This window comes from Cyrtonyx montezumae, unplaced genomic scaffold, assembly GCF_038088225.1.
Source record: "Cyrtonyx montezumae isolate F1298 unplaced genomic scaffold, pur_monq_1.0 scaffold_3, whole genome shotgun sequence".
Classification (NCBI taxonomy): domain Eukaryota; kingdom Metazoa; phylum Chordata; class Aves; order Galliformes; family Odontophoridae; genus Cyrtonyx; species Cyrtonyx montezumae.
This window is the reverse complement of record NW_027072034.1, coordinates 110,451,619-110,476,484: the sequence shown is the minus strand read 5'-3', so window position 1 is coordinate 110,476,484 and position 24,866 is coordinate 110,451,619. Positions and strand designations below refer to the sequence as shown.

The 24,866-nt window shown below is 44.7% G+C and overlaps 1 protein-coding gene across 1 annotated transcript; it reads left to right on the top strand.

Moving 5' to 3' along the window:
- The first annotated feature begins 46 nt into the window (after positions 1 to 46).
- On the top strand, positions 47 to 24,360 carry ACO2 (aconitase 2). Its single transcript, XM_065742955.1, has 18 exons — positions 47 to 119; positions 4,791 to 4,933; positions 6,020 to 6,278; positions 8,109 to 8,201; positions 9,947 to 10,105; positions 10,514 to 10,664; positions 11,975 to 12,079; positions 12,322 to 12,413; positions 12,679 to 12,784; positions 13,641 to 13,798; positions 14,354 to 14,427; positions 20,562 to 20,673; positions 20,872 to 20,994; positions 21,177 to 21,332; positions 22,203 to 22,394; positions 23,227 to 23,359; positions 23,658 to 23,779; positions 24,170 to 24,360. Exons 1-18 carry the CDS (start codon positions 84 to 86, stop codon positions 24,302 to 24,304), a joined length of 2,349 nt encoding a protein of 782 aa, XP_065599027.1. The 5' UTR covers positions 47 to 83; the 3' UTR covers positions 24,305 to 24,360.
- The last annotated feature ends 506 nt before the right edge of the window (positions 24,361 to 24,866 follow it).

Genomic DNA, 24,866 nt, shown 5'->3' with positions numbered 1-24,866 from the left:
CCACGCGCCGGAGGACGGCGCTGACGCCAAAAAGGACCAGCTGACGCCATCGACGTGCGACTTCATCTTTGTCAGTGCACAAAATGGTGCCGTACTGCGTCCTGGCAGCTCGGCTGCGGGTGAGCGTCGCGGGCCGGGCGGGGCCGGGCGGGATGTGGGCCGCGATCCTCCGGGACACGGAGAGCTGCGGGACCGCGGGGCCGCGGGCGGAGGCGTGGGGCCGGGTTGCCGCTGTCTCCGCGTGTAGGTCAGCGCGTCCCCGGCGCGCTCCGGCGCCCGTTTCCATGGCGATGGTTGGGCAGCACCGGCGGAGGCGGCGTGGCCGCCTTGTGGGCGTCGGTGTCGGGCGGGTCCCGCTGCCTCCGGGCCCCGCTGGCCCTCAAGGTGAACGCAAGGTGACCGCGCCCGGGCAGGCCGAGAGATCGCGCCTGGGGCTGCGCTTCCTCCTTCCGCGGGCTCCTCCTAATCTGCTGCCGTTAGCAGCGTGTGCCCTTGGAGGGAGCGCAGCGCTCCGCTCCTTCTGGCTGCCCCGCTCCGGGATTGCCGCCCTTAGTGTCGACGGGGATCTCTGCGTCCCTGCGTTAAAAGGACTGTGCGAGGCCAGGCAGCCGCATAAACTTTGTTTATTTATTTCCCAACGGTTTTTATCACCCTTCATAGTGATCCTCGCAGTCTTCTTCTTTGTGACCTCTAAAATCCGCGTGTGCTTGTGCCCTCCACAGGCACTGCCTTACTAAGGACGTCATCCCATTTCATATCTACTCACTAATAAGCACTTCATTGTCTTTTAAAGCCTAGAAGGCAGGTAGGATGCCGTTTTCTCTCGCAGTGCTGCCCTCAGAAAGCCACGTCGTGAAACCAGGAGCTCTGACTGCTCTGTTTGCCAGCTGTGACCTTGGGGGACGGTGTTCCTGCTTCCCACAGAGCTGCAGCAATAACCTTACCTTACAGCCACCGAGTAGCCCAGGTTGGAAGGGACACGTGAAGGATCGCTTTGTGAGGAGGGTGGTGGGCATCAATAGGATGCCCATGGTGGTAGGCACAGCACCAAGCTTGCCAGAGTTCAACAAGTGTTAGGACAACACTCTCACATGTAGAGTCTGATTTTGGGTGATGCTGCATGGTGCCAGGAGTTGGACTTGATGATCCTTATGGATCCCTTCCAACTGAAGATATTCAGTGATTCTATGGTTCTAACTCACATTTTATATTACTCTGTTGCTGTGTGCGCAGATGTCTTGGGAAAGCAATGCTTCTGTAAGTAAGTGGTGCATATTCATAATCAACTGTTAAGTAGTTGCTGTTTTGCACTTTGAAACATCTACTGATAAAACGAAAGCAAATGTTTGATTAGAATAATGGGTTGGTTCTCCTTTTATGGTGCGCAATCACATCAGATTAACTGGGCATATACTAAAGTAAATATGTGTCAGCACAGCAGATGCATGGAATTTAGTATTCTGGGAGTATTATATTTTCAAATTCAAAGTAGACTTTTTTTTCCCCCATTTAAGGGACTGTTATTGATCACTTTGGCTGTTCACTGTAGGAAGTAAATAATAGTTTTTCTCATGTGTGCAGTCTAGAGATGTAATGATAACGTGGCTTATCTTGCCATTCACTGCAGTAGTGCCAGCACTGAGCGTGGCATGTGCTATTAATGCTGGTTCTGCTCATCTCCCCTCCTAGAACAGGTTTTTGGAGTTGGAACTGGGTAGGAAGCTTATATTGGAGAGAAATTAGTTGGAATTAGCCCAGTTCAGGCTGACAGTACTATTTATAGTATGGTTCTTCTGAAGGCCTCAGAGGACAGAGGTCTTTTTCATGCCATTTGGAAAGATGCTTTTGGGAGCCATCCTGTTTCTCAAGCCATGTTGGCTAAGGGTTGACAGAAAGAACAGCAGTGTGAAACTGTCTGAAGCGTCAGGGGTTTGCTGAAGGTCTTGTAGGTACATATACAAAGCGATTGCATTTTGTGAGCTTTGTGTATGTTGGCAAGAAAACTGCGTTGGCTGGAGTTAAACCCATCTTCAGAACACTAATTTTGGTTGCTCCTTGGAAGTGGGTCTGGGAAAACAGCTTGCATTTGTATGTTGATTATACCTTATTGCTTTTTTTTTTTTTTAAGCTGAGTCATGGTCAATGTTGGAAACTTGGCTGGTGTTCTTAGATCAGGGAGAAGGAGGAAAAATGGTATTTTGGGTTTCAGTTAGAATTTCTAGGACTGCTTTCTGGTATGGGGGAGCACGTAGCACGTAGTCTTTTGGCTACACGCTTTATGCTTACTGGATGTAGCTACCATATCTGATGCCAAAATGTGAATTTCAAGAATTCAAACTTGCATCTGGACCGTTTACAACTGTGAGCTAATTACAAGACAGCTGGCTTTTTCATATGAGCTTTCAAAGTCCACATAGATAAGAGTGGGCTCCCTAAAGGAGGATTCAAAAATAATGACACATTTAATAAGCTGTCTTTGCCGATTCTGTGAGGGAAACTTCACGTGCCAAAATACTGATAGACTCAGGAACCCTGCAGTGGTTTCTTTTCATTTTATTTTTGTTTTCAGTAAAGGAAACTCAAGTGCAGGGGAAACAAATTCAGTGCCAGATGAGAGGAGCCCACTGGGCAGCTGTTTGGTCGGTGCTCAGCCCAGAACCTAGCGATGCTGACTGTGTACTTTGTGTGGCTGTTGCTACTACTCACCAAAAACAAAAGACACCAAAGAAACCCCACAGAGCTCTTCTTGTAACAGTGAGGAGTGGGAGAAAATGAAACTGGAAACTGTCAGTCTTGTGACTGAACCTTGTAGTTCTGTGTAGGTTGCTCCAAAAGTAATGCCTTCCACTTAATTCTGTGGAAACTCTGAGAGGTACAAAGAGCACAATAACGCTGTCTGAAGGAGCAAATTCTCAGCTACAAAATACTATTTTTCTGCGTAGTCACCACCATTAGCAATGTGTTTTCACCAGTTTTGAACAAGGGCCTGCAGGCCACACCTGTAAAAAATCTGCATGGCTGATCAGAATGTGGCTTGTCTTTCATGTCACTATCACTAAAATACGCCACTCAGCACCACCTCACTGTACTCACATCCACTGTTTGGTGTCAGTGTTCAGCAAGCATTGATGAATGTCAGTGAGTGCCATTTTTTTTCACATGCAGGGATTCAGTGACACACCTTTGCTTCATATACACTTGCACATCAGACACCATTCTGTCAAACTGCACCTCTGCTGCCCTGTGTCACATGACAAGAAAACACAATGGAATATTAATGGGAAGGTTCCACCACTACTACCATACCACCACCATCTGCCTCTGATATTGCAGGCCAATGTAATAAAATAGGAGGCGTTTCTTTCAGAGCAGCCCTCATCAGTCAATTTCCAAAGATCCAGGTGCAGTCCTTCTTTGGCAGGCTCATTTCAGTCTGATTTCTGGCATCTGAGTCTGTGGTGGGGATCAAACAGAAGTAAATTACTTTGTATTACTGTGATTACCATTGGAATATCTTTATAGTATTCTACATTTCACTGAGCCATTTCATGAAGTAAAAAGGTACTTAGACATGCATGAACTAAGAAGATATTATCTGACTTTGATAGGAAGTCTTTGCACCTCTCTTCAGATCTTCGGAGAGCCCTGCTTCAGATTTTGAAGCAGTAGTGGTTGGTTGGTAGTGGTTCGTTCTCCAGTGGAAGAAGTTTTGCCTCTGATACCTGTAATTTATTCTGTAAGTCATGAGCTCAAAGTGCAACAGGCTGAAATCTGATGACTGCCTTTCATTTGTCCTTCTGGGACAGAAGTGCTCTCCCCTGTACCACCATGTTTATTTCAGACTTACTTGGACCAAAATGGTGTGCAGCTGCTAAAATAATGCAGATGTACATTGCTCCTACAGAGAGATATGTATCTAACAGCTTAGGATTGTTTGGTAAGAAAACAAACTACACCCTTATTGCTAATGTGCTGGCTGCTATGATCTCTCCTAGATTTCCTGGACTTTTTATTATGGAAAATATTAACAAATGTTATCAAAAGACAATAAAACAAGAGATTTGGATAAAAAGTTGGTGACATTATCTCATTGATCTTGATAATTTTAAGCAATGTTTTAAATACTGATATCAAGAAAACCATGGAAAAAATATTTACAGGGGAAAAAGGAAAAATGTGTGATCTAAAAGTTTGATTGTCATTTTTAGTAGCACAAAATGAGAAGTTGGTGCTATGATTTTGTTGTGTGCAAAGGATGTTTGCTCATTTACAATTTTACATGCAGTCATACATACACGAGGTGCACCTAGTGCAATGCTGGTATATTTCCTAACCTATACATACCAAAATATTGTTGATGTAAACTAGAGAATGAATAGAAAAAGCAGGATTCAGATGAAATTGAAATACCAGTGGAGGGAGAAGTCTGCACTCTTGTCTTGTGTCTGGTTTCAGACCTCCAGCAATGACAGTGGAGACTTTCAAAGGATGTTAAGAAATGCATGTGGCAAACCCTTGGAGGTTTTTTATGGAGGCTGCCCTCTGCATGAGAGCCTTTTAACCCTGGCACTGACCTGACTGAGTTCAGGTGTGGTATTGGTGCCTTGCCACAGTCCACCCTTCTTCCATGTTTTGTCTAGGAACCTTGCACTGACATCTTGTTATGTGATGGTGAAGCAGAAAGGTTTCTGCTCAGTCACATTCAGTCCATCAGTGTAAACTCAATACCAATAAGTGATTCCAAGTGACACCAGTCCTGGGTTCCAGCACTAACTCTCTCCTTTTTCCAGCATGCCTTGAATGGTGGGATACGGCGTTACCATGTTGCATCCATTCTGTGCCAGCGGGCCAAGGTGGCCATGAGCCACTTTGAGCCTAATGAATACATAAACTATGAAAAGTTGGAGAAGAACATCAACATTGTCCGTAAGAGGTAAGAATGGGGGAGTGAAGAGGGAAAGGGTCAGGTCACTGCATAGAATTTAGCTCTGTAGTGATGGGAAAGGAGGGAAAAAACATCCCAGGGCTCTGGCAAAGGGAGTGTTTATTAGGTGGAGCAGCTTTGAGCTGTGGCAGTTGCAAATATAGTAAAATATGGGTTGTAGTGTCTCCATGTGGCAGTGGGGCGCTGAAGGGTTGAAGGTTACAATGAAGCACTGACATGTAGAGAACCAGGTCAGTGTGGAGGAGGTGCTAGAAAGGGCTCTGTCCTCTTTTATTAATGCCTTCCTTCTGGAGTATTTGAATTGGCCCTCACACCTTTCTTGGGAAGCAGTGCGTGGGTAGTGGTCATTGTAGATTAGTGCTCCTTTGCACTTTGTTTTGACAGTTAATGTTCTCCTGTATTCCACTGTAGGCGTTAGGCAAAAAAAGAAGGGCTAGGAATTCGTAATGTGTGTAAACACGGTGACCTTAATCTGCTGATAGAGGCTTGTGTGCCTGCTGAGTTGTCATTCCTGCTCCACTTACCTTGGCAGTGGTTTGTAAGCCATATCCTTTGGTCTTTGCATCCTTTGTTACATGTGGTAACTCTCAAGTCATTGCATGTGCTCAGTTACTTCTCAGGAGATCTCACCACTGGCATAAATAGGCTCCTTAACTGAGACAGTCAGTCAGAAACTTACAGCACTAAAGGTCTGTGGTTGTGAAACTCTCCTTACTTGTCCTTGATCTGCTACTCGTGAATTAGGTCTGACCTCTGTCTCACTTCCTCATTTGCTGACCTGAAGTTTGACCTTGAGAAATGGGCAGTGGTTGTTTTACTGTATAGAGCAATTATAAGAAAGCAAAAAGTGACAATCAGTGTGTATCCTTTTGAACTTTCTGGGCTGAGCATCTGTTTCAGTGAGGCAGCAGCTGATACTTTTCTGTAAGATAAGGATGCCAGTGTCTGTATTCACATGTCTTAGTAGCCTGAGGGGTAAGGGGAAGCAGAGAGTATCTTGATTCTTTTACATCCCTAAAAGGGTAAATGTTAAAGCAAACAGTGTGCAGATACAAAGTTCCTTTGTCTCCCCAGGCTTGACCGTCCCCTGACCTTATCTGAGAAGATTGTATATGGACACCTGGATGACCCTGTAAAGCAGGAGATTGAGAGAGGCAAGACCTATTTGCGCCTACGGCCTGACCGTGTGGCCATGCAGGATGCCACTGCTCAGATGGCAATGCTACAGTTCATCAGCAGTGGGCTGCCCAAAGTGGCTGTGCCTTCCACCATCCACTGCGATCACCTCATAGAAGCTCAGTCAGGTGGTGATAAGGATCTTCGAAGAGCCAAGGTGACTAATGCAGAGACTTAAAATCAGACTGTTTGAAAGCCTCTTTCTACTCTGGGGAAGAGATTTTTTAATTTTTTTTCCACAACAGCCATGAAATCATGCATGGTATCTGATTACCTGAGGTGGTCAGCTCTGTAGGTATGTCAGGTGCAGTGAAGAAACTAAGCAAACAGGATTTTGGGAGTTTTTTCAGCTGAGGTTCTTCCATTAGATGGTTTGAAGAAGCCTGAATATGGGAAGAGTTAGACCTAATCTAACAGTGGAAGGCTGGGTCGTGTGTCTTCTGTAGAGTGAAAAGATATTTTGAGTAAAGGAAGAACTAAAATCAGTTTCTAAGGTTAGAGGAGGCCTGGCCATGCTATGGAGTGTGCTGTTTGTGCCATGGTATGGCAGTGTCACACCGATTTGTACTGTGTGCGGGGAGCAAGTAACTACTTCTGTTTCCCAGACCACTTGCACATGACAGCTGAATGCTTACTGAAGCATGTGCAGCATTCAGGACCAGCAAGGACAGGTATAAATGTATATACAGACATGAAGGATATTGTGCTCCTATGTTACTTAACTTTTATTTTTATTTTATTTTATTTTATTTTATTTCAGTTGGAGTGAATCTGAGGGGTTCTTGCTCCACAGTTTGCCTTAGGCTGAAGTTGTGAGGTTAGGAATTTGGGACCTTAGTAAATAAGGCAGGAGGTGAAGGGAAGAAAAGAAACTGTCTTCTTCTCTCCTTTATTCCTGCATTTATTCTTTGTAGTGCCCGTGGTATTCTGCTGCTGAGCTGAGCAGAGTCCCTCCTCTGCCAGCCACTCTGAGCAGACCAAGTAAAGGTCTTGCCTTCTTCTGACTGCGTTCTGCTTCTGGAGCTGCCAGTTGGCACACAATGAATGCTGGCAGACCAGAGAGTGGTTTGAATCTCCTCCTGGCTCATCATCATACTTTTCTGGGGGGGGGGGGAGACGCACAGAGTAAAGTGACCTGACTCCCTGTGGAAAACAGGGCTTAAAGAACTGCTGCTGCCTCATGGGAAACTTCAGCAAGCGTGTGATGAGACAGTTCTTCCATTATCCCTGTTGTCTCTTTTTTCTGAAGCACAGCTGCCTGAGAACAGTCTGTAAGAAATTCTCTTCTGCTAGCACTTATCTTATCTACTCTGCCACTCTTCTGCCAAGAATTATCAGAACATAAGTACCGTCGTACTTCCTTGGCAACCGTGGTTATTCTCATGAGCAATTTTCACGGTGTGACCTCTGCAAGTAATGGTGCTAGTGCAGCAAGAAAGGCAGCATTGTGTGAGTCTTTAGCAGGCGACTCAACAGAATGGGAAATGACACCCACCAACTCCCCTGGCAGAGAGCAACTTCCAATTCTGTTTCTTCATCCGTAAAAATAAAGCCAGAATGCTAATCTAAGAGATTAGAGATGCCTGCAAAGCATGTGTGTAACAAAAGAGAGAGCTGGCAGTGAAGGAAGGAGGGGTCAGAAGGAGTGAAAAACGGGTTGAAGTACCTTGTGAGAATATAAGAAATAACCAGTGTTCTCAAATACCTTATTGTCAGAGCTTTCCTTTAATTGTGCTATTTGGAATTGAAACTAAAAAAGATGCATTAGTAGAGCTGCAAGTTGGATGAAATTGGGTGAAATTAAGTGGCCTGTTATGACTGACTGGCAAACAGCCCTGGTCCCTTTTGGGTTTGGAAGTGATATGCACCTCCTAACTGTTCCAAAACCATGGAACAATCTGTGGACAGGCTCAAGTAGACAGGAATGTGCTCAAGCTCATGATCTACGGAAGGACATGCGTTATTGTGTGTTTTCCTATGTGACTAGGACATAAACCAGGAGGTGTACAACTTTCTGTCAACGGCTGGTGCCAAGTATGGAGTGGGATTCTGGAAACCTGGATCAGGAATCATTCACCAGGTAATATATCTATTTGCAGTCTTTGAACACCCAATGGCCCTTTTACCTCATGGTGAAGGGAGAATGCAAACCCTTAGAAATTTCACCACTTCAGAGGAACAAGAGCTGTTCTTGCCTTTGAGGCAAGAGAATTTTCTTGCTTTCTCTCTTTCAGTTATCTTGATGACAGTGTTTTTACTTAAAGGTTATTTTTGTCAAATTGTAACCTGATGCACGATTATGAGTGCCAGCAGCAGGCCACGTGATTCTGAGAACCTTTACTGTTTTGGTGCTGACTCACCTTGCTGTGGTTGGGATAGTAAAGTAGTGCCATGAAGTAGCTACACAGGGCTAATATGCATACCTTTTAGTGTTAAGAAAAGAAGCTTTAGGAACACGCTTTTTGGGGGGCTATTTTCTATACATTTTCTTCAATAGCCAAGAAAGTGTATGAGGACACCAGCTAGAGCAGCTGACTTTTAAGCACTCAAGAACTGTAACACATAACTAATTTCTGTCTGAACTGGAGAAAATACAGAACAGTTTTCAGGTCTGAGATGATGAAGTATGTTCAGGTATTAGATGATCTCTAGAGGTTCCTTCCAACCTCTACAATTGTGTAATTCTGTGAGATCATCTTGTCATGGCACTTTTACCTCTAAAGAACATGACCATCCCAAGTCAACTTACCATTTAATGAGGCTTTTTGATTTTTAAAATCAGTACCTCTAGCCAGTTTTCCCTGACTTAATCTTGGTTGATTCCCTGTGTATGTCTGTTAGACATTTTACATTGTTCCTGAGCTGCAGGTAGTGCAACGCAAGCAAAAGGAATGGATGGGGGTATAGATGACTACTCTCAGCAGGGAGCTTGTGATCAGGTGCAGCCAGGAGCTCTCTGCTGTTTTCTTAGCTATGAAATGACTTAGTTTAACTCAGTGTGATGCAGTGGGGGAAGGAAATAGAACAGGTGAACTCTCCAAAAGCTTGTGGGAACACTTCAGGTCACTTCTGCTCTGAAACCACTCATGTTTGTCATGAGGCCATGTAGCTTCCTACTGTTGTTGACAGCTTTCTTATGATATGCGTTCTCTGGATGGAGAAAACTGGCTTTATAGCTTCAGAATCCAGCTCTGGCAAAGTGAGGCCTTGGGAGTGACCTTTCTTTTACATGTATGTAAATCTAGAATTATTAGAGGGGAGGTTTTAGCTTTCTCAATAAAGAGCTAATTAAATTCTGCTCGAGGTGTCCTGGGATCAGCAGTGAGGGAAAGGCAGCCTCCTGGTGTGAGTTATTCCTCCATGTGATTAGGCTTTGGCCAGCAGCGTGGGTTGAAGTTGGTGTTCTGCTGCTGTGGGACCATAAGGTCTGCAAAAGATCTTGCTAGCACTGGACAGGTGAATTGGCTTTATCAGCAGTTGAGTGAAGGGGTTGGAGGCTGAGGAAAAGATCCCTGAGCTCCAACAGACGTTACTGGAAAGAAGTTATCTTTCAGTGAAAGAAGGAAAATCACAGTTTAAGTTTTTGTATGATCTTGGGATGAGCAAGGACCCTTAGGCCAACACTCAGTACCTTGTTCTGTCATTTCCCTGAAAGGAATTTGAATTACAGCTGAACTTACAAGCCAAAGCAAATTAAATTACTTTCTTGCTACTGAAATCTGCGAATAAAAACTAATCTAGATTCTTGTTCTTGTTGTTTTCCTTGGTGTCTCCCCCCTCCTTTCCCAACAAACAAGCAAGCAAACAATCCATTTTTATTTTCAGATCATTCTGGAGAACTACTCCTACCCTGGGGTTATGTTGATTGGCACAGACTCACACACCCCCAACGGAGGTGGCTTGGGGGGAATCTGCATCGGAGTGGGTGGAGCTGATGCTGTAGATGTCATGGCAGGAATCCCCTGGGAGCTCAAATGCCCAAAGGTAGGAGCAAAAGGAATACTAATCCTCTATGTGGCAGGTGAGGTTTAAGATACATAAGAAACATATGTAAGGCACTCTATACAATCAGCAGTTTTATTTGTACTCTTGCATTGGTTCAAACAGCCCGCCTGTGATTCATTGGCAGCTCTGAGTTTCCATTTCCAGCCTTTTTATTCAGAGATTGAGAGAAGTAGTGATCTCCATTCAGTTGGCCCTGTCATTGGGTTCAGCCCTTGTGCACGTGCTGTGGGATTTCAGGATTTTTCCCCCTTGTGTTGTGGCTACCCACATTCTGAGAAGTATGAGGCTTAAGTATGAACTTAAGATTAACATACTGAGAAGTATGAGTATAAAGCTTCTGAAGGGACATGATGACAGTACAATATATGTATTTTTAATGTTACTCAGGTTATTGGTGTAAAACTAACTGGCAAGCTTTCTGGCTGGAGTTCTCCTAAAGATGTGATCCTAAAAGTGGCTGGCATCCTCACTGTTAAAGGTGGAACAGGCGCCATCATTGAATACCATGGGCCTGGTGTGGATTCAATCTCTTGCACTGGTAAGACAGCAAGAATCTCTTATCTGGAGCTGAGTGTTGTTGGAGGTGGGTGTTACTATCTGCAGAGGTTGGGAAAGGAATTGGACAAAAAGTGTTACATACTCCCTCTTAGCCAGGCTGAGTGATTAGTACACCGCAAACTGTCAGTCTGGTTCTCTGCAAGCTGGCAGGGGTGCAGGTGGTGTAATGTAGCATTCCTCTGAAAAAACGACCCTCTCTTCATTGAATCTTCTTGTGAAACACTGAACAGTTACTTGTGAAGAATCCTCCAAGGTGGTGTTGTCAGGATGAGAGTAAGGATGGAGGTATTCTGCTACATGCTTAGGGAATAAAGATGTCAGGGCTGGTAAGGATGACATTTTCAGTTCAGCCTAAAATAAGCTGTGGACAGAGAGGGAAGGTTTGTGACATCTGTTAAAGAAAAACTTACCTGAAAGGCAGAGCAGAGGGGAGACCAGAAAGCAGTGGTTTCTCCTGGAGTCTTTGTACTAGTTGACTGTGGGTCTTGGGTGCTGAATTGGTACACGCACATATTACAGTTGTCTGTGATGATACTTATCAGGACAAAAGTATGGGAAGCGTTGCTTCCTTTGGGTTGAAATGCAGCCTTGAAGCTGGACCTCTCTCTGTTCACATGGCTTGGCTGCAATTTGGATAACTTGTTTTTTTAGAAACTGAGAGCAGTTTAAGGTTTTTCTTCTCTCGAGTCAGAGGGAGCTAAACTGTGGCATCTGCTTCTAGCCCCCTAAATATAAAACAGCATCTCCTACTGCTTCATTGCTGTGTCCTTGAAAAGCACAGGGTGATCCCAGTGCCGTGAGTAAATGTTTTTTTTGTTGTACTCAATCACTGGAAACTTTTACTCAACTCATCAGATTTCTCATATAGATCACTGCAAGAGCCAGAATGGAAAGATAAATCACTGGAAGATAAATAATATGCTAGGGAGAGGCAGGATGCTCACTGTAGGTAGCAGAGACGCTGCTCACTGCTGCAAGTATGTTTGGTGCTCAGTGCAGACAGGGAAGAGTCCCTATTAGACCTTCCAGAGGAATCAAGAATCTGTATGGCTTTCAGCTTCCTTGTGCCAAAGTCTGTTTGCAGACATAGTATTGATCAGAAACATTAGGGACTGAGCCAGCCATCATGTAGTCAGTGCATCCTGTCTGCGGTGGAGTTAGGTTTTTATGCCTAATACACCTGATCTCTCTTGGCTTTGCTGTCTTTTCTGTGGTTTGACCTTTGAAGAATTGGATGGTCTTGGACTTGGATCATTGACCTCACGATCTCTTCTCCCATTGTTTTTCTAGGAATGGCAACAATCTGTAACATGGGGGCTGAAATTGGAGCTACCACCTCAGTCTTCCCGTACAACGCACGGATGAAGAAATACCTGGGCAAGACAGGACGAGCTGGTAAGAGAGCTTGAGGATTGAAGTGGGTTTGATTGAAGCGTGGATTTGAGTGAAGGTGTATCCTGGGAGCAGCATCTTCCTGCAGTCTTGTCTGCTGTTACTTCTGACCTTCGCATGTACAGGCATGGGGTCTGTAGACTAAGTGCGTGGGGAGGTGTCTTGCAGACCATGTTCAGTTGTTCCAATCTTCTTCTTCTCATATTTGCAGCAGTTTTTCAGATCTCCCTTTTCTCTCATTCCAGACATAGCTGCACTGGCAGACGAGTTCCATCAATACTTGGTGCCAGATGCTGGTTGTCGGTATGACCAGGTGATAGAAATCAACCTCAGTGAGGTAAGACTTTCTGCCTGCCTGCCATCTTGGATGTTGTGATGTGACTGCTTTGTTTGAATGAAGGCTATACTGGAAGTTGGATGCAACGCCCCTGGCTATCCTAGAACAACACTTAGGCCTGCTCCACTGACAGATTCTGCTCAGGTGTTTGTGTCGGTGAATCCTAAACAGCTTCCATATAGAGCTATGAAAAGAATTTATTTGCTGTTGCCTGAGGTTTTTTCTTGGCTACTGTAATTTCTGACTTCTTCGCTGTTTCTTAAAGCTGAAGCCACATATCAACGGACCTTTCACACCAGACCTGGCGCACCCTGTGTCAGATGTTGGCGCTGTGGCAGAAAAGGAGGGCTGGCCTGTTGATATCAGAGTTGGTGGGTAGTACTTGTTCTTTTGTTTACTTCTTTGTGGCATGAATATTGCTACTTTGTGATAAGTGGTTGGTCATGTAGCAGGAGATCCAGTCATTTAATTACTGCTCAGTAATTACTGCTCCTTTGATTTTAGGTTAGTGTCATTTCTTCATAGGTAGATGAACTGTCTGGGAAGAGTAGTCTCTTCTCATCTTGCACGTGAGGCCTAGATCTGGGATGGTTGGAGGGATTTCAGTCTTAAGAAGCAGGCAAGTTTTTCCCCTTGTTAGAAACTTTGAAACACTTGGCTTTATCCAAGGACTACAGAATGTCTGTACCAAAACTGAATGGTACCTAGGGGTCTAGCCAAGAAAAACGAGGTGAGCTAGTTGGGAGTCTAAGTTTCTCATCTCAGAAGGAAAAAAAATGCCAATGAGTTCTTTAGCTAGGAAAAAAAAAAGTGTGTGCTGAGAGGGCTGGAAAACTTAAACTTCAGTTTGAATAGTGAGGCACTCACCTCTTTTCATCATTTCTTCAGTTTCTTTTAATCTTTCTGTCTCTGGATGAATAACCTCTCTGTGATAATTTGCCTAATCAGGGTGCAAGTAGGTGCCACTCTGACCTTGTAAACCAATAACTAGACTAGTGGCCAGGTAGTATCTTCTGACTTAGCAGCTCTGAAGCCTGACGAAGGACTGCTTGTGACCACGGGATCTTGGTTGGAGGTTTGGCAGTGTTAGCACCTGAAACTGTTTCAGACTCCTTGTCAGTGGAATATGTTGTCCCCTGTGTTTTCTGCTGAGTGATGGTCAGGGAGGAGCATCCTGGAACCACGGCTACAGTAACCACCTCCCTGTCCCTCTGTCAAACCCCATAGGCCTGATTGGCAGCTGTACCAACTCCAGCTATGAGGACATGGGACGCTCTGCAGCAGTGGCAAAGCAGGCTCTGGCACATGGGTTGAAGTGCAAATCGAAGTTCACAATCACACCAGGCTCAGAGCAGATCCGTGCCACCATTGAAAGGGATGGTTACGTGAGTATGACCACTCTTCACACTTCCGAACAGAACACGTTCACCTTTTCCAGGCAATGCTCAGGTCTGGAGTGGCTAATGGAAACCTCTTAAACTTTGTCTTCACCTATCACTTGAGCTACAATTACTGATCTGTAGCCAGCCTTGTGCTGCTATGCCCTCAGCTCCTTACATTACCTAGATGGTGTTTTGAACGGATATGCTGATCCGTTTTCTCATTTAATAACAGTTTGGCACGGGGAGAAAAATATAACAATGTGTTAAATGGTTCTAATATTTTGTAAATGTTGGATGCTGTCACAGCTTGGGGACGAGCTGTGTGAGTCCTTACATGGACTTCTTCAAAAGCTGCCTTCGTGATTCAACCCTGCTCTGAATGCACTGTGTAGGCACATGCTTGCCTGCACTTTTACCAAATCAATCCTTACATTGACAGGAATTGTGCAGAAAATTAACCAGACCAGCTGCTGCTCTCAGCCAAATATCTAAGCAGCTGAATTGTTCCATTTAAATGTATGATTTCTTGCTAGTAATGAAATTGTTGTCTGTCCCCAGGCACAAATCTTGCGAGATGTTGGAGGGCTGATTCTTGCCAATGCCTGTGGGCCATGCATTGGCCAGTGGGACAGGTAAAGTGAAAGATGGACCTCTCTCTAGCTTTGTATCTTTTAGCTCTTAAAGTGCTCTGTGAAGCCAAATTTGATTGTAAATTCCACACACTAGGAATTAAACACACCTTAGCCATTGGACACAGCTGCGTGATGTGCAATGGAGGAGGAGAAATGAAAGACTGCAGATTTAAGCTGAGCCTTTACACAAATGAAGCTGCAAAAAGATCATACGTGGCCACATCTGTAGGTTTTTGATGGCAGATAAAAACTGAGAGAGAGATTAGTCATCTTTGAGAAGGTGGGCTGGAGTTTGCTTTGTTCTTTTAGAACAGGATAAGCTATTGGTCTGACTTCAATAAATGAAATTGGAGTGGCAGGGAGGAAAATTCCTGGTAAAAGGGATGAGGGACACATACTTTGTCCTTGCTAATGGTGAGGTGTCCAAAGGTACATACTCTACTAGTAGATTATTGTTCAGACAGTTCAACAGTGCACTACATGGTCTATGAAAACTACTCTGGGAATCAACGTCTGACTTGGCTTTTCAGTGTCCTTGTTTTTGAGTCTGTACTTAAGGAAGACATGCCTGGGCATTAATTAGTGTTTCCAAAAGTCAGTGATTGGTACCAAAGTCAAGACTGGAGATTTTAAGAGCATGATATCTAGAAGTAATATTCCCTTTGGATCTGAGTGTTATAGATAGATTCGACGGACTAAGAATCAAAGAGTCAACTATTGAATTTTATTAATCAGAGAGCAAAGAGGCAATGCAGCGCTGGGTGACAGGGGACTCTGCGTTCCACCGACTGTCGCAACAGTTGAACCAATACCCGATCCTTTTATACAGTCTGTCTTCCGTATACGTGTCCTTTTCGCTTTCTCATTGCGGTGTACTCTGCGCGTGATCCAGTTGTTGCTAGGGGTCTTCTTCTGCCAGTAAGTAGTCCTCCTCCATATCTCCTTCTTGACCCTTTCTGGTGGTTTTTCCTTTTATGGTATGTTATTTATACAAACAAATCTCACTGCACAATCACTAGTCCTTGAACGTGTTTAGGCTAGCTCCCGGTTTGCGCAAGTTTTGTGTTGTCGCAAGCTAAGCTTTCTTATAGTAATGGCTATCTTTTGTGGCTTTCTTGATCGCTTAAGCAGAACGTTCATCTGCGTTACATGCTAAATCACAAATCACGGTTACTTATTTACAGGTCCCTTCCTTCTTACAGCGAACAAAAAGATTACTTTCTCACAATTCCCTCCTTTTTCTTTTATTACTATTTTTGTTCGTGGTATCTCAGTACCCCTCTTTCATTAAGCTCCAGATAATCCTCTGTCCCTGTTTCGTGGAGGGTCTCATATTTGGCCCTCATGAGCATCAAATGGACAGCCTCCAATCTCCCTTTCACTATAGAGATTAGTTTATTGAAAATACAGGGCCCAAAAGTTAACACTAATATCAGTAGTATAGGGCTTCCCAGGGTTGGATGCAGGGCAAAAATAAAATCCTACCCTGTTTAAGCAAGGTTCTACTGGAATAATGTTGCAGGGGTTGCATCTAAACGAGGGACTTCCTGAGGTTATCACTGTATGAAGGACCCGATGATCTTTCCATCTTATTAATGACCATTTGAAAGGTTCATGGCTTTTCTCATGATTTGTCTCTGCTGTTACAATAGGGGGTCCTATAAGTCCTTTAATCATACATAATGTGAGAGCTAGGAGAAGTCCACTGCTGGATTTATTTAACCTTTCGCCATTTTTTTTTTTTTTTTTATTCCCAATACTGTTCCCCGTCCGGCCTTGGGTTTCCAAAGATCCTGGAGCCACCTTAGTGTTTACGTTCCATGGGAGTTCCCTGTTCCCACCTTTTATCCCTCTGCCTTGCCCGCCAGCCAGGTTGCTGCTGGCTGCGGGGTAGCCCATCTTCACAGCAGCAAGGATTTCAGGGGCGGGTGTCACTCCTCTCTCCCACCTTCTGGCGGTGAGGTATTACACCGGGGCTCCTTCGTTCACTCTCGGTATTTATGTTGGATGGACCCGGAGGCTCGTCGGGGTGATGATGGTAAAATTCAGAATTTATTTCTTTGAAATATATCTATCACTAAATCGGGGATCCCACTTTTAGCTTTCGAGCTGCCGCCTTCCGGTTCAGGACCAGAGCAGTCAGCTCGCGCTGCTCCTCCCAACAGGGCTGACACATACACAAAGCCCTCCCTTCTCCGGCAGTGAACTTACCACAACTCTTTACAAATTTCACAACAGAAGCGAGCAAATAGGTGACAATTGCAATTTAGTCATCTACAGATTGCTTCTATATCATTATGTCTTGCGTTACTTTCCCATTTCATAGTTTTCCCTATAAGGTTGACATGCAAACCCCTCTAGATATTTATTCAGCCAATCCCTACAGCCGTGTACCAGTTATACTCAGGGCAAATTTGGTAGACTGACCTCACTTAATGTTCTATCAAAACATTCGTCCTTCAAGTCTTAGGAAATGACTCTCATTCTCCTCTATACATAAACACAAATTCCTTTCCCATACTTAATGACTTACCATAAGAAATACACAATTAGTGACAAGATTAATGCTGTCACAAACCCTATTAAACACTGTACAGCGAAGGGTAGGTGTTCAAACCATGCCCCAATCATTTGGCTTCTTCAGGTAGGTTGAGATTTCTTCACCAAAGGGATTATATTGGTTTTCTTCGGTTGTTCACAGAAGTCCTGGATAAGGGTGATTTCTGGAGCTGGTTGATATTCTTGCAAAATCTGTTCTAGGGCCTGCCCGAACAGATTTGGGGATTCGGTAAAGCCCTGTGGTAGTACTGTCCACCTCAGCTGTTGTTTTCTCCCTGTGTCCGGGTCTTCCCATTCAAAGGCAAAATAATCTCGGCAAGACTCATCTAGAGGGCAAGCCCAAAACGCATCTTTCAAATCAATTACACTATACCATAGGTTTTCAGGGCCTAATTTACTCAATAAGGTATAAGGATTAGCAACTACAGGAAAGCGAGATATTGTCTTCTTATTTCCCGTAAATCATGTACCAAACAATAGGTACCATTAGGCTTTTTTACCGGCAATATGGGAGTGTTGAATGGGGACATACAAGGTTCCGGTAACCCCTGCTTTATAAGTCTCTCTATTTCTGGTTTTAGGCCTCTCCTTCCCTCCAGTGAAATGGGGTACTGTTTTACTTTTATAGGGATTTCAGGGTCTCTTAAGTTTAACTGAAAAAGGAGGTATTTCCAAACGCCCCACACTTTCGATTGTATACCATACTTCAGGGTTAATCCTCTCTTCATCCTCCACCCTTAAAGGGCAAAATTTAATCCTTATTTCCCTGTTCTTTACTTCCAAGCTTATCCCCAGTTCTATAATTAGATCTCGTCCCAACAAATTGAATTCAATTGAATTCAGGTACAATTAGAAAATCTCCCAATCCTATCTTAGATTCTGTTTCTATTTTTACATTTTTAACAACCCCTACCTTAAAGGGTTCTCCCTTAGCTCCTACTACTAGGGCTGTTTCTCTGGACAATTTACATCCAGAGGGTAGTTGTTGTATGGTGGATTTCTCAGCCCCCGAGTCCACTAAAAATTCTATTTCTTCTTGTTGGGGACCTATCTTTAATTTTATCAAGGGCTCACGGTGTTTCTGGGTCCCCAAAAGGTAAAGCCCCTGACCTCCCTAGTCTTCTTTAAACACCTTCTCATCTTGTATCCTACTTCTACAGTTTTTCTTTAGGTGGCCTTTCTTCCCACAGTAGAAACAAGTCCGTTCTTCCTTTCTTTCTCTTGCTCCCTTGCTCCTTCCCTGATTAGAGGGAGGCTTTTGTAATGTTCGCCTTTCCTGCTTGTCTAGTTCCCGGCTCTCTCTAACCGCGGCCACCATCATCCTAACTTGCCTCTTCTGGTTCTCATCGTCCCTGTGAACATAAACCTTCTGAGCTTCCCTTAGTAATTCATCCATCCCTCTGTCCTGCCAATAGTCAATTTTTGTCGAGTTTCTTTCGTATATCGTCCCAGGCTTTAGCTACAAACTGCGTCTTTAACAAAGCTTGTCCTAACGGGGTTTCAGTATCTAACCCTGAGTACATTTGTAAATTCTTTCGTAACCGCTCCAGCCAGTCATTAGGGGTCTCCTCTTTCTTCTGTCTTTCATTGAATGCTTTATTGATATTCTGGCCTCTAGGGACTGCTTCCCTAATTCCTTGGATAACTATACTTCGTAAATCTTGCATATGTATCCGGTGATTTGGGTTTTGGTGGTCCCATTGGGGCCTTTGTAAGGGCCATTTTACATCTGCCTGGGGTCCTTGGGCATGCTGGGCATCCCAAACCCTCATTCCTGCAGTCCTAATCATATTTTTCTTCAGTCATAAATAAGATGCCTAGGATGGACTGTAACTCATCCCACATATATGTACTGGGGCCTAGAAATTGATCTACCCTTTCCGCAACTCCTAATGGATCTTCCAAAAGTTTGCCCATCTCTTTCTTAAATTCCCTAACATCCCCCGAACTTAAAGGCACCGAAATGAACCCCATTTGTGGATTGGGACACCCCATAGGTACCTCTCGTAATGGATATAGATTCTGTTGACGTGTCCGGCTCCTAGTTTGAGGGCCCAAATTAGGGTCCATTTCCTGATTATCTGGATTGTCCTGATTATTTATCTCAGGCTGTGGAGGAGGGGGAGCTATCGGCTGCGGTGGGACGTATGGTGGGGGTCCCATAGGGATCTCCTCCTCTTTGCGAGACTTCGGTCTCTTAGTCTTTGTATCTATTTTGGACAATTTGAAAATTGAAACTCCCAGTCCCCCTGGGCGTGTGACCCAGACAGCCGCATATTCACTTTCTTCCTGACTAAAAGGAGTCTTAGCGTTTACCCAAAAATTTAGATGCTGTTTTCGCTGTTTTTTTTACCCAGTTTTCGCTAGATCCATATTTCGGCCACCAGACCTCGGGGCCAATCTTGTGATCTCCCCATACTTCTACACAATAATAAATCATCTTGGCTTTACTCTTATTTCCTGTCCCAGGATAATACCTCCACATTTCTAACATGAATGCTAGAGGAGAATCCTTCGGGACTGGAGGGCGTTTCATGGCTACAGGGGCCTTGCTTTTACCCTGTCCCATCTTCCAGAGTGCCTTCACTCAGCCGTGTGTGTGTTCCACTCGCTTCCCCTCGTTTGTGGCTCACGCCTTCGCAGGCAATGAGAACCGCACTACTAGAGGGTCCACACTCGCTTGGGTTAGTCCGAGCTACCGGCCCCCTCTCACACACACACCACTCGTCACACTCCGGGAAACCTGACCCCGACCGAACGGAAAACCCTTGCCAAAACGGCAGTCACTTACGCATCCCGCGTCTTCGTCCGGACTTTTGTGCACAAAATTTAAGGGGTCGACCGGTCCTTTCTTGCCTTTTTGCTCTTAAATTTCGGATCGTTGGTAGGAGTAAGGCAGGGAATCAAGAGTGGGGCCGCCAGCTCTGGCGGGGTGCCTCCCCAACCCTCAGAAACCGGCCACTACTCCTATCCGAGTCACGGCACCAATTGTTATAGATAGATTTGACGGACTAAGAATCAAAGAGTCAATCAACTATTGAATTTTATTAATCAGAGAGCAAAGAGGCAATGCAGCGCTGGGCGACAGGGGACTCTGCGTTCCACCGACTGTCGCAACAGTTGAACCAATACCCAATCCTTTTATACAGTCCGTCTTCCGTATACGTGTCCTTTTCGCTTTCTCATTACGGTGTACTCTGCGCGTGATCCAGTTGTTGCTAGGGGTCTTCTTCTGCCAGTAAGTAGTCTTCCTCCATATCTCCTTCTTGACCCTTTCTGGTGGTTTTTCCTTTTATGGTATGTTATTTATACAAACAAATCTCACTGCACAATCACTAGTCCTTGAACGTGTTTAGGCTAGCTCCCGGTTTGCGCAAGTTTTGTGTTGTCGCAAGCTAAGCTTTCTTATAGTAATGGCTATCTTTTGTGGCTTTCTTGATCGCTTAAGCGGAACGTTCATCTGCGTTACATGCTAAATCACAAATCACGGTTACTTATTTACAGGTCCCTTCCTTCTTACAGCGAACAAAAAGATTACTTTCTCACATGAGGATTGTGTTTCCTTCCTTTTACAGGAAGGACATAAAGAAAGGAGAGAAAAACACAATAGTTACGTCTTACAACCGGAATTTCACAGGTCGCAATGATGCCAACCCAGAGACTCATGCGTTTGTGACCTCCCCAGAGGTAAGAGACAACCACAGGGAGCCCGTGGGATAGTTCAGTGTCTTGGGAGCTAATTCTGCTGCCTTAAGAAAGAGACAGAGTGTAGTTTGGTATGTAGTTCCGAGAGCCTTCTGACTGCTATCTTTTTTTAGGCATAGGACTTCCAAATAAAGAGATGAGAAAAAGACTAATGCCTTTAAATTGTAATTTTCCTTTCAGATTGTCACAGCCCTGTCCATCGCTGGCACTCTAAAGTTTAACCCTGAGACAGATTTCCTGACAGGAGCTGATGGGAAGAAGTTTAAACTAGAAGCACCTGATGCAGACGAGCTGCCCACACTGGTAATTGCTTGGTGTGAGGAGGGAAGGCCTCAGTGTTCTGTATGTGTAGCAGGAGAACTTCCATGCTCCGACCTCTTCCTTAACGTTAACGCTGTAATTGGTGCAGTTGCCAGTATTGTCTTGTTCTCGCCAAGTGATGTTATGGATGGCTGAGACTGATGTTTTTTCTTTGTTTTTGGAAGGATTTTGACCCAGGCCAGGACACGTATCAGTACCCTCCCAAGGATGGCAGCAGGCAGCATGTGGACGTGAGCCCTACCAGCCAGCGCCTCCAGCTTCTCGAGCCCTTTGATAAATGGGATGGCAAGGATCTAGAAGACATGCTGATCCTCATCAAGGTCAGGAGCAAAGAGGGGAACACCAGCTGTGGCAGGGCCACTGAACAGGGATTTGCACATCAGTTACTAGAAACTTTGGGTGTGCCTTGAGCTGTCTGAGATTCTTCCCCTCCAGCTGCATTATTATGGGAAGAGTTTCTTCTCTTGTGTTTATGTTTCCTTCCAATACTACATTTATTATAACTAAGAGACTTTTCTACCTGGGGCTAGTTGTTAGCTAATATCAAGAAAAACAGAGTTTGTTACACTGTGGAATGTGATCCCACTTGTGCCATGCAGTCTGGAGAATTTTTCCCACTTACAACCATTCATCAGCATCTCTTGATTCCTGACAGTTCTAAGAGGTATTTTGTCTGAAGTTAGGTTGTTAAGAGTCTTCTCAACCTGCGCTTGTTTGACACACACAATTCCTTTGGAAACACTGTGGGACTACCAGTAGGAAATTGTTATCTCTGTTGGGAATTCTGCTCCAACAGGCTTAGGAGGCATGTATACAGAGTGGAAACTCAGAGGGAGCACTTAGTGTCTTGCTGAGCTTTTCCAGCAGAGAGACTGAGCTGTAACAGGAAGAACTTAATTGTTTTTGCTACTTGAATGTGCTGCTGAGGGAAGTGAGAACATGGCACAGGATGTTGTGGCTAGCCTCATTTTTGTAATACTGCCCTTTGGAATGGGCATCTTGTTTCTAATCAAAGCATACAGAATGGTTGTTGCATTCTGCCTTAGTGCGCCTTGATTCTGTAACAGATGCAATTATCTTGGGTTTGTGCTTTTAAAAAGGGGATCTGAGGACTCTTCAGAATAAAAAGAGTGAGGAAGCATCAACTCCTGATCCATCCTAATACATTCATCTGTTCTACTACCCCTTAGGTAAAAGGGAAATGCACCACCGATCATATTTCTGCTGCTGGACCATGGCTCAAATTCCGTGGCCATTTGGACAATATCTCCAACAATCTGCTCATTGGTGCTATCAACATTGAAAATGGCAAAGCCAACTCTGTGAGGAATGCGTTAACCCAGGAGTTCGGGCCAGTCCCAGACACAGCCCGTTACTATAAGGTGGGACTTCCTCCCGATGCGTCTGTTCTAAGAGGATGTTTGCACTCTGTGGTCTGTGCCAAGTAACAGCAGTTGTGAATTCAGTCAGTGTTCAGGGTTTTTCTTGGGACATACTCTGATTGTGGTAGTTCTTGCCGGAAGTTCCCCCCTGCTTGGTGTGGGGCAGGGGGAGGAGGATTTGTGACCCAGATCACCTTCTTCTGTAAGCATATGGACCTCATTACTATGTGAACCTGTATTTACTCCTGACTAGTCTAATGTTGAAATGCATGTCTTGACCCCTCTGTTCTTTAAAACTTGGCTTGGAGCTTCAAGAAATGGCCTTTCACTCTCTGAACAGCTTGGCAATGATCTCAAGTGTGTTCTCCTGGTAGATCAAAGTTCATAGGTTCATAAGGTTGGAAAGGACCTACAAGATCATCTAGTCCCACCATCCTCCTATCACTATCCCTACCCAACTACTAAATCAAATCCCTTAGCACCTCATCTAAATGCTTCTTGAAGTTAAAACTGGAAGTATGACTTTCAAGAAGTAGAGCAGGGAATTGCTGCCCCAGCACAGGACTGTGGAAAGAAATGTGGTGACAAGGATTTGCTCTCAGAAGCAGTCCTCTTTAGTCCCTGTTAGCCAAACAGCAATGCCTAACTGAAATGAAGCTCTTAATTCCTCTACGTCTGTCCTTCCTTAGAACCAAAGGGTGGGAGCCTTCTGGTAGAAATTATTATAGCAAGGCAGTGTCAGTAGTGTAGCACTGGGTGAAACTGGTTGTACTTACTGTAAATCCCTCATTTGAGCGGCTGCAGAGTTCTAAATCTTTTTCTTTTATCACAGAAAATGGGCGTCAAATGGGCAGTTATTGGAGATGAAAACTATGGTGAGGGATCAAGCCGAGAGCACGCAGCCTTGGAGCCACGTCACTTAGGGGGCAGGGTCATCATCACCAAGAGCTTTGCCAGGATCCACGGTAAGCTGCACTTCCCCTGTGCTGCCTATAAACAGGATGTTTGTTTGGGCAGAGATGTTTACCTTGCCCCAGGGCTCAATGCCTACAGAAAGGAACTGTACCTGCTGACAGAATGTGTGGTCTCTCACGCCAGGAATGCTGTTACATATCTAGTTTGATATGGCACAGACAGCAGATATGCTCATTTTGCTCCTGGAGTAGTAATTACTGTTGAACTCCTACTTGGAGAAGCACTGAGCAGCCATGAAGTAATCCTGATCCCCTGCAGTGAGCTGACTGAGTACGTTTTCCTCTGCAGAAACCAACCTGAAGAAGCAAGGTCTGCTGCCTCTTACTTTTGCGGATCCAGCGGACTACAACAAGATTCATCCTGTGGACAAGCTGAGCATCGTGGGGCTGGCAGACTTTGCTCCTGGAAAGGTACCTGCTTGTCTTGTTGCTGCACTTGGAGTCAGGGATGAGCCACTGGCGGGGAATGGTGTGCAGCTGTGTGTGAGGGCCTAAGGCAGCAATGGCCCCTCAGCATTCCAGTCAGAGGGGATGCTGCACACCAGCAATGCGGGCTAGAGAGCTAGGGGGAATCAGATCACATTATCCTGACCTGTTTTAAGGAACCCCTGTAGGATACTTTCAGTTCAGACTTGTTGCCTTAGGCAGGAGTGCTCCCTAGAAGGAACACCAACCACACTCCTACGTTAAGACCACCCGTTTTCAACTCCTTAGAAACATAGAGGGATTTTCCTGTGAGAAGCTTGAGCTAACTTGTTGCCTTGAAAAAGGGGGAAAATAAGAACCGTCTTCTTCCTTTAGCCTCTGAAATGCATCATCAAGCATCCCAACGGGAGCCAAGAAACAATCATGTTGAACCACACCTTCAACGAGTCACAGATCGAGTGGTTCCAGGCTGGCAGTGCCCTGAACAGAATGAAGGAACTGCAGAAGTGAAGCTGAGTGCACACAATGCCCCAGTGCGCTGGACTCCATTCAGCTCTGGCGTTTTCATGGAATAAACGTCAGATCAAATGTAACCATAGCTTCCTTTTTGTTATGGCACTTCCTCTTCATTGACACTGTGAAAAGGGAGTGCAGCTAGGCTTACTTTTGTCTTTTAAATTCCCCAGCTCCCTTTTTCTATTTTGGCTCAATTTCAGTTGTCCCACAGTTATTTATATTTGGAAATAACCAGCTCAAGTGGGTTTGTCTGCTCAGTTGGTTGTTTTTTTTGCCCATTCACTTTACAGATGGCTAAAGACTTAAAGTGGAAATAAAGACTGTGACCATCCCTTCTGCCTTGTGTTACTGTATTCGTAATGCTGTCCTTCAGCACCTTTCCCCACACTGTTTCTGGGAGGGTGGGAAAGCATGTGGAAATGAGCTACTTGCCTGCTTGGTATTCTTATGCAAAGACCACGCTTTGGTTTGGTTTTTACACTATGGTAAGAACAAACTTGTAAGAACTAAGTCATTCGTGCATTTTAACACAGTAGATTAATTTCCTCACACGCAG

Excerpts from the sequence above, each read along its gene's own strand:
- ACO2 (XM_065742955.1), top strand. The coding sequence starts at position 84 with ATGGTGCCGTACTGCGTCCTGGCAGCTCGGCTGCGG. Across the intron at positions 4,934-6,019 it reads ATCAACATTGTCCGTAAGAG|GCTTGACCGTCCCCTGACCT; the intron begins GTAAGAATGGGG and ends TTGTCTCCCCAG. Across the intron at positions 21,333-22,202 it reads ACATGCTGATCCTCATCAAG|GTAAAAGGGAAATGCACCAC; the intron begins GTCAGGAGCAAA and ends ACTACCCCTTAG.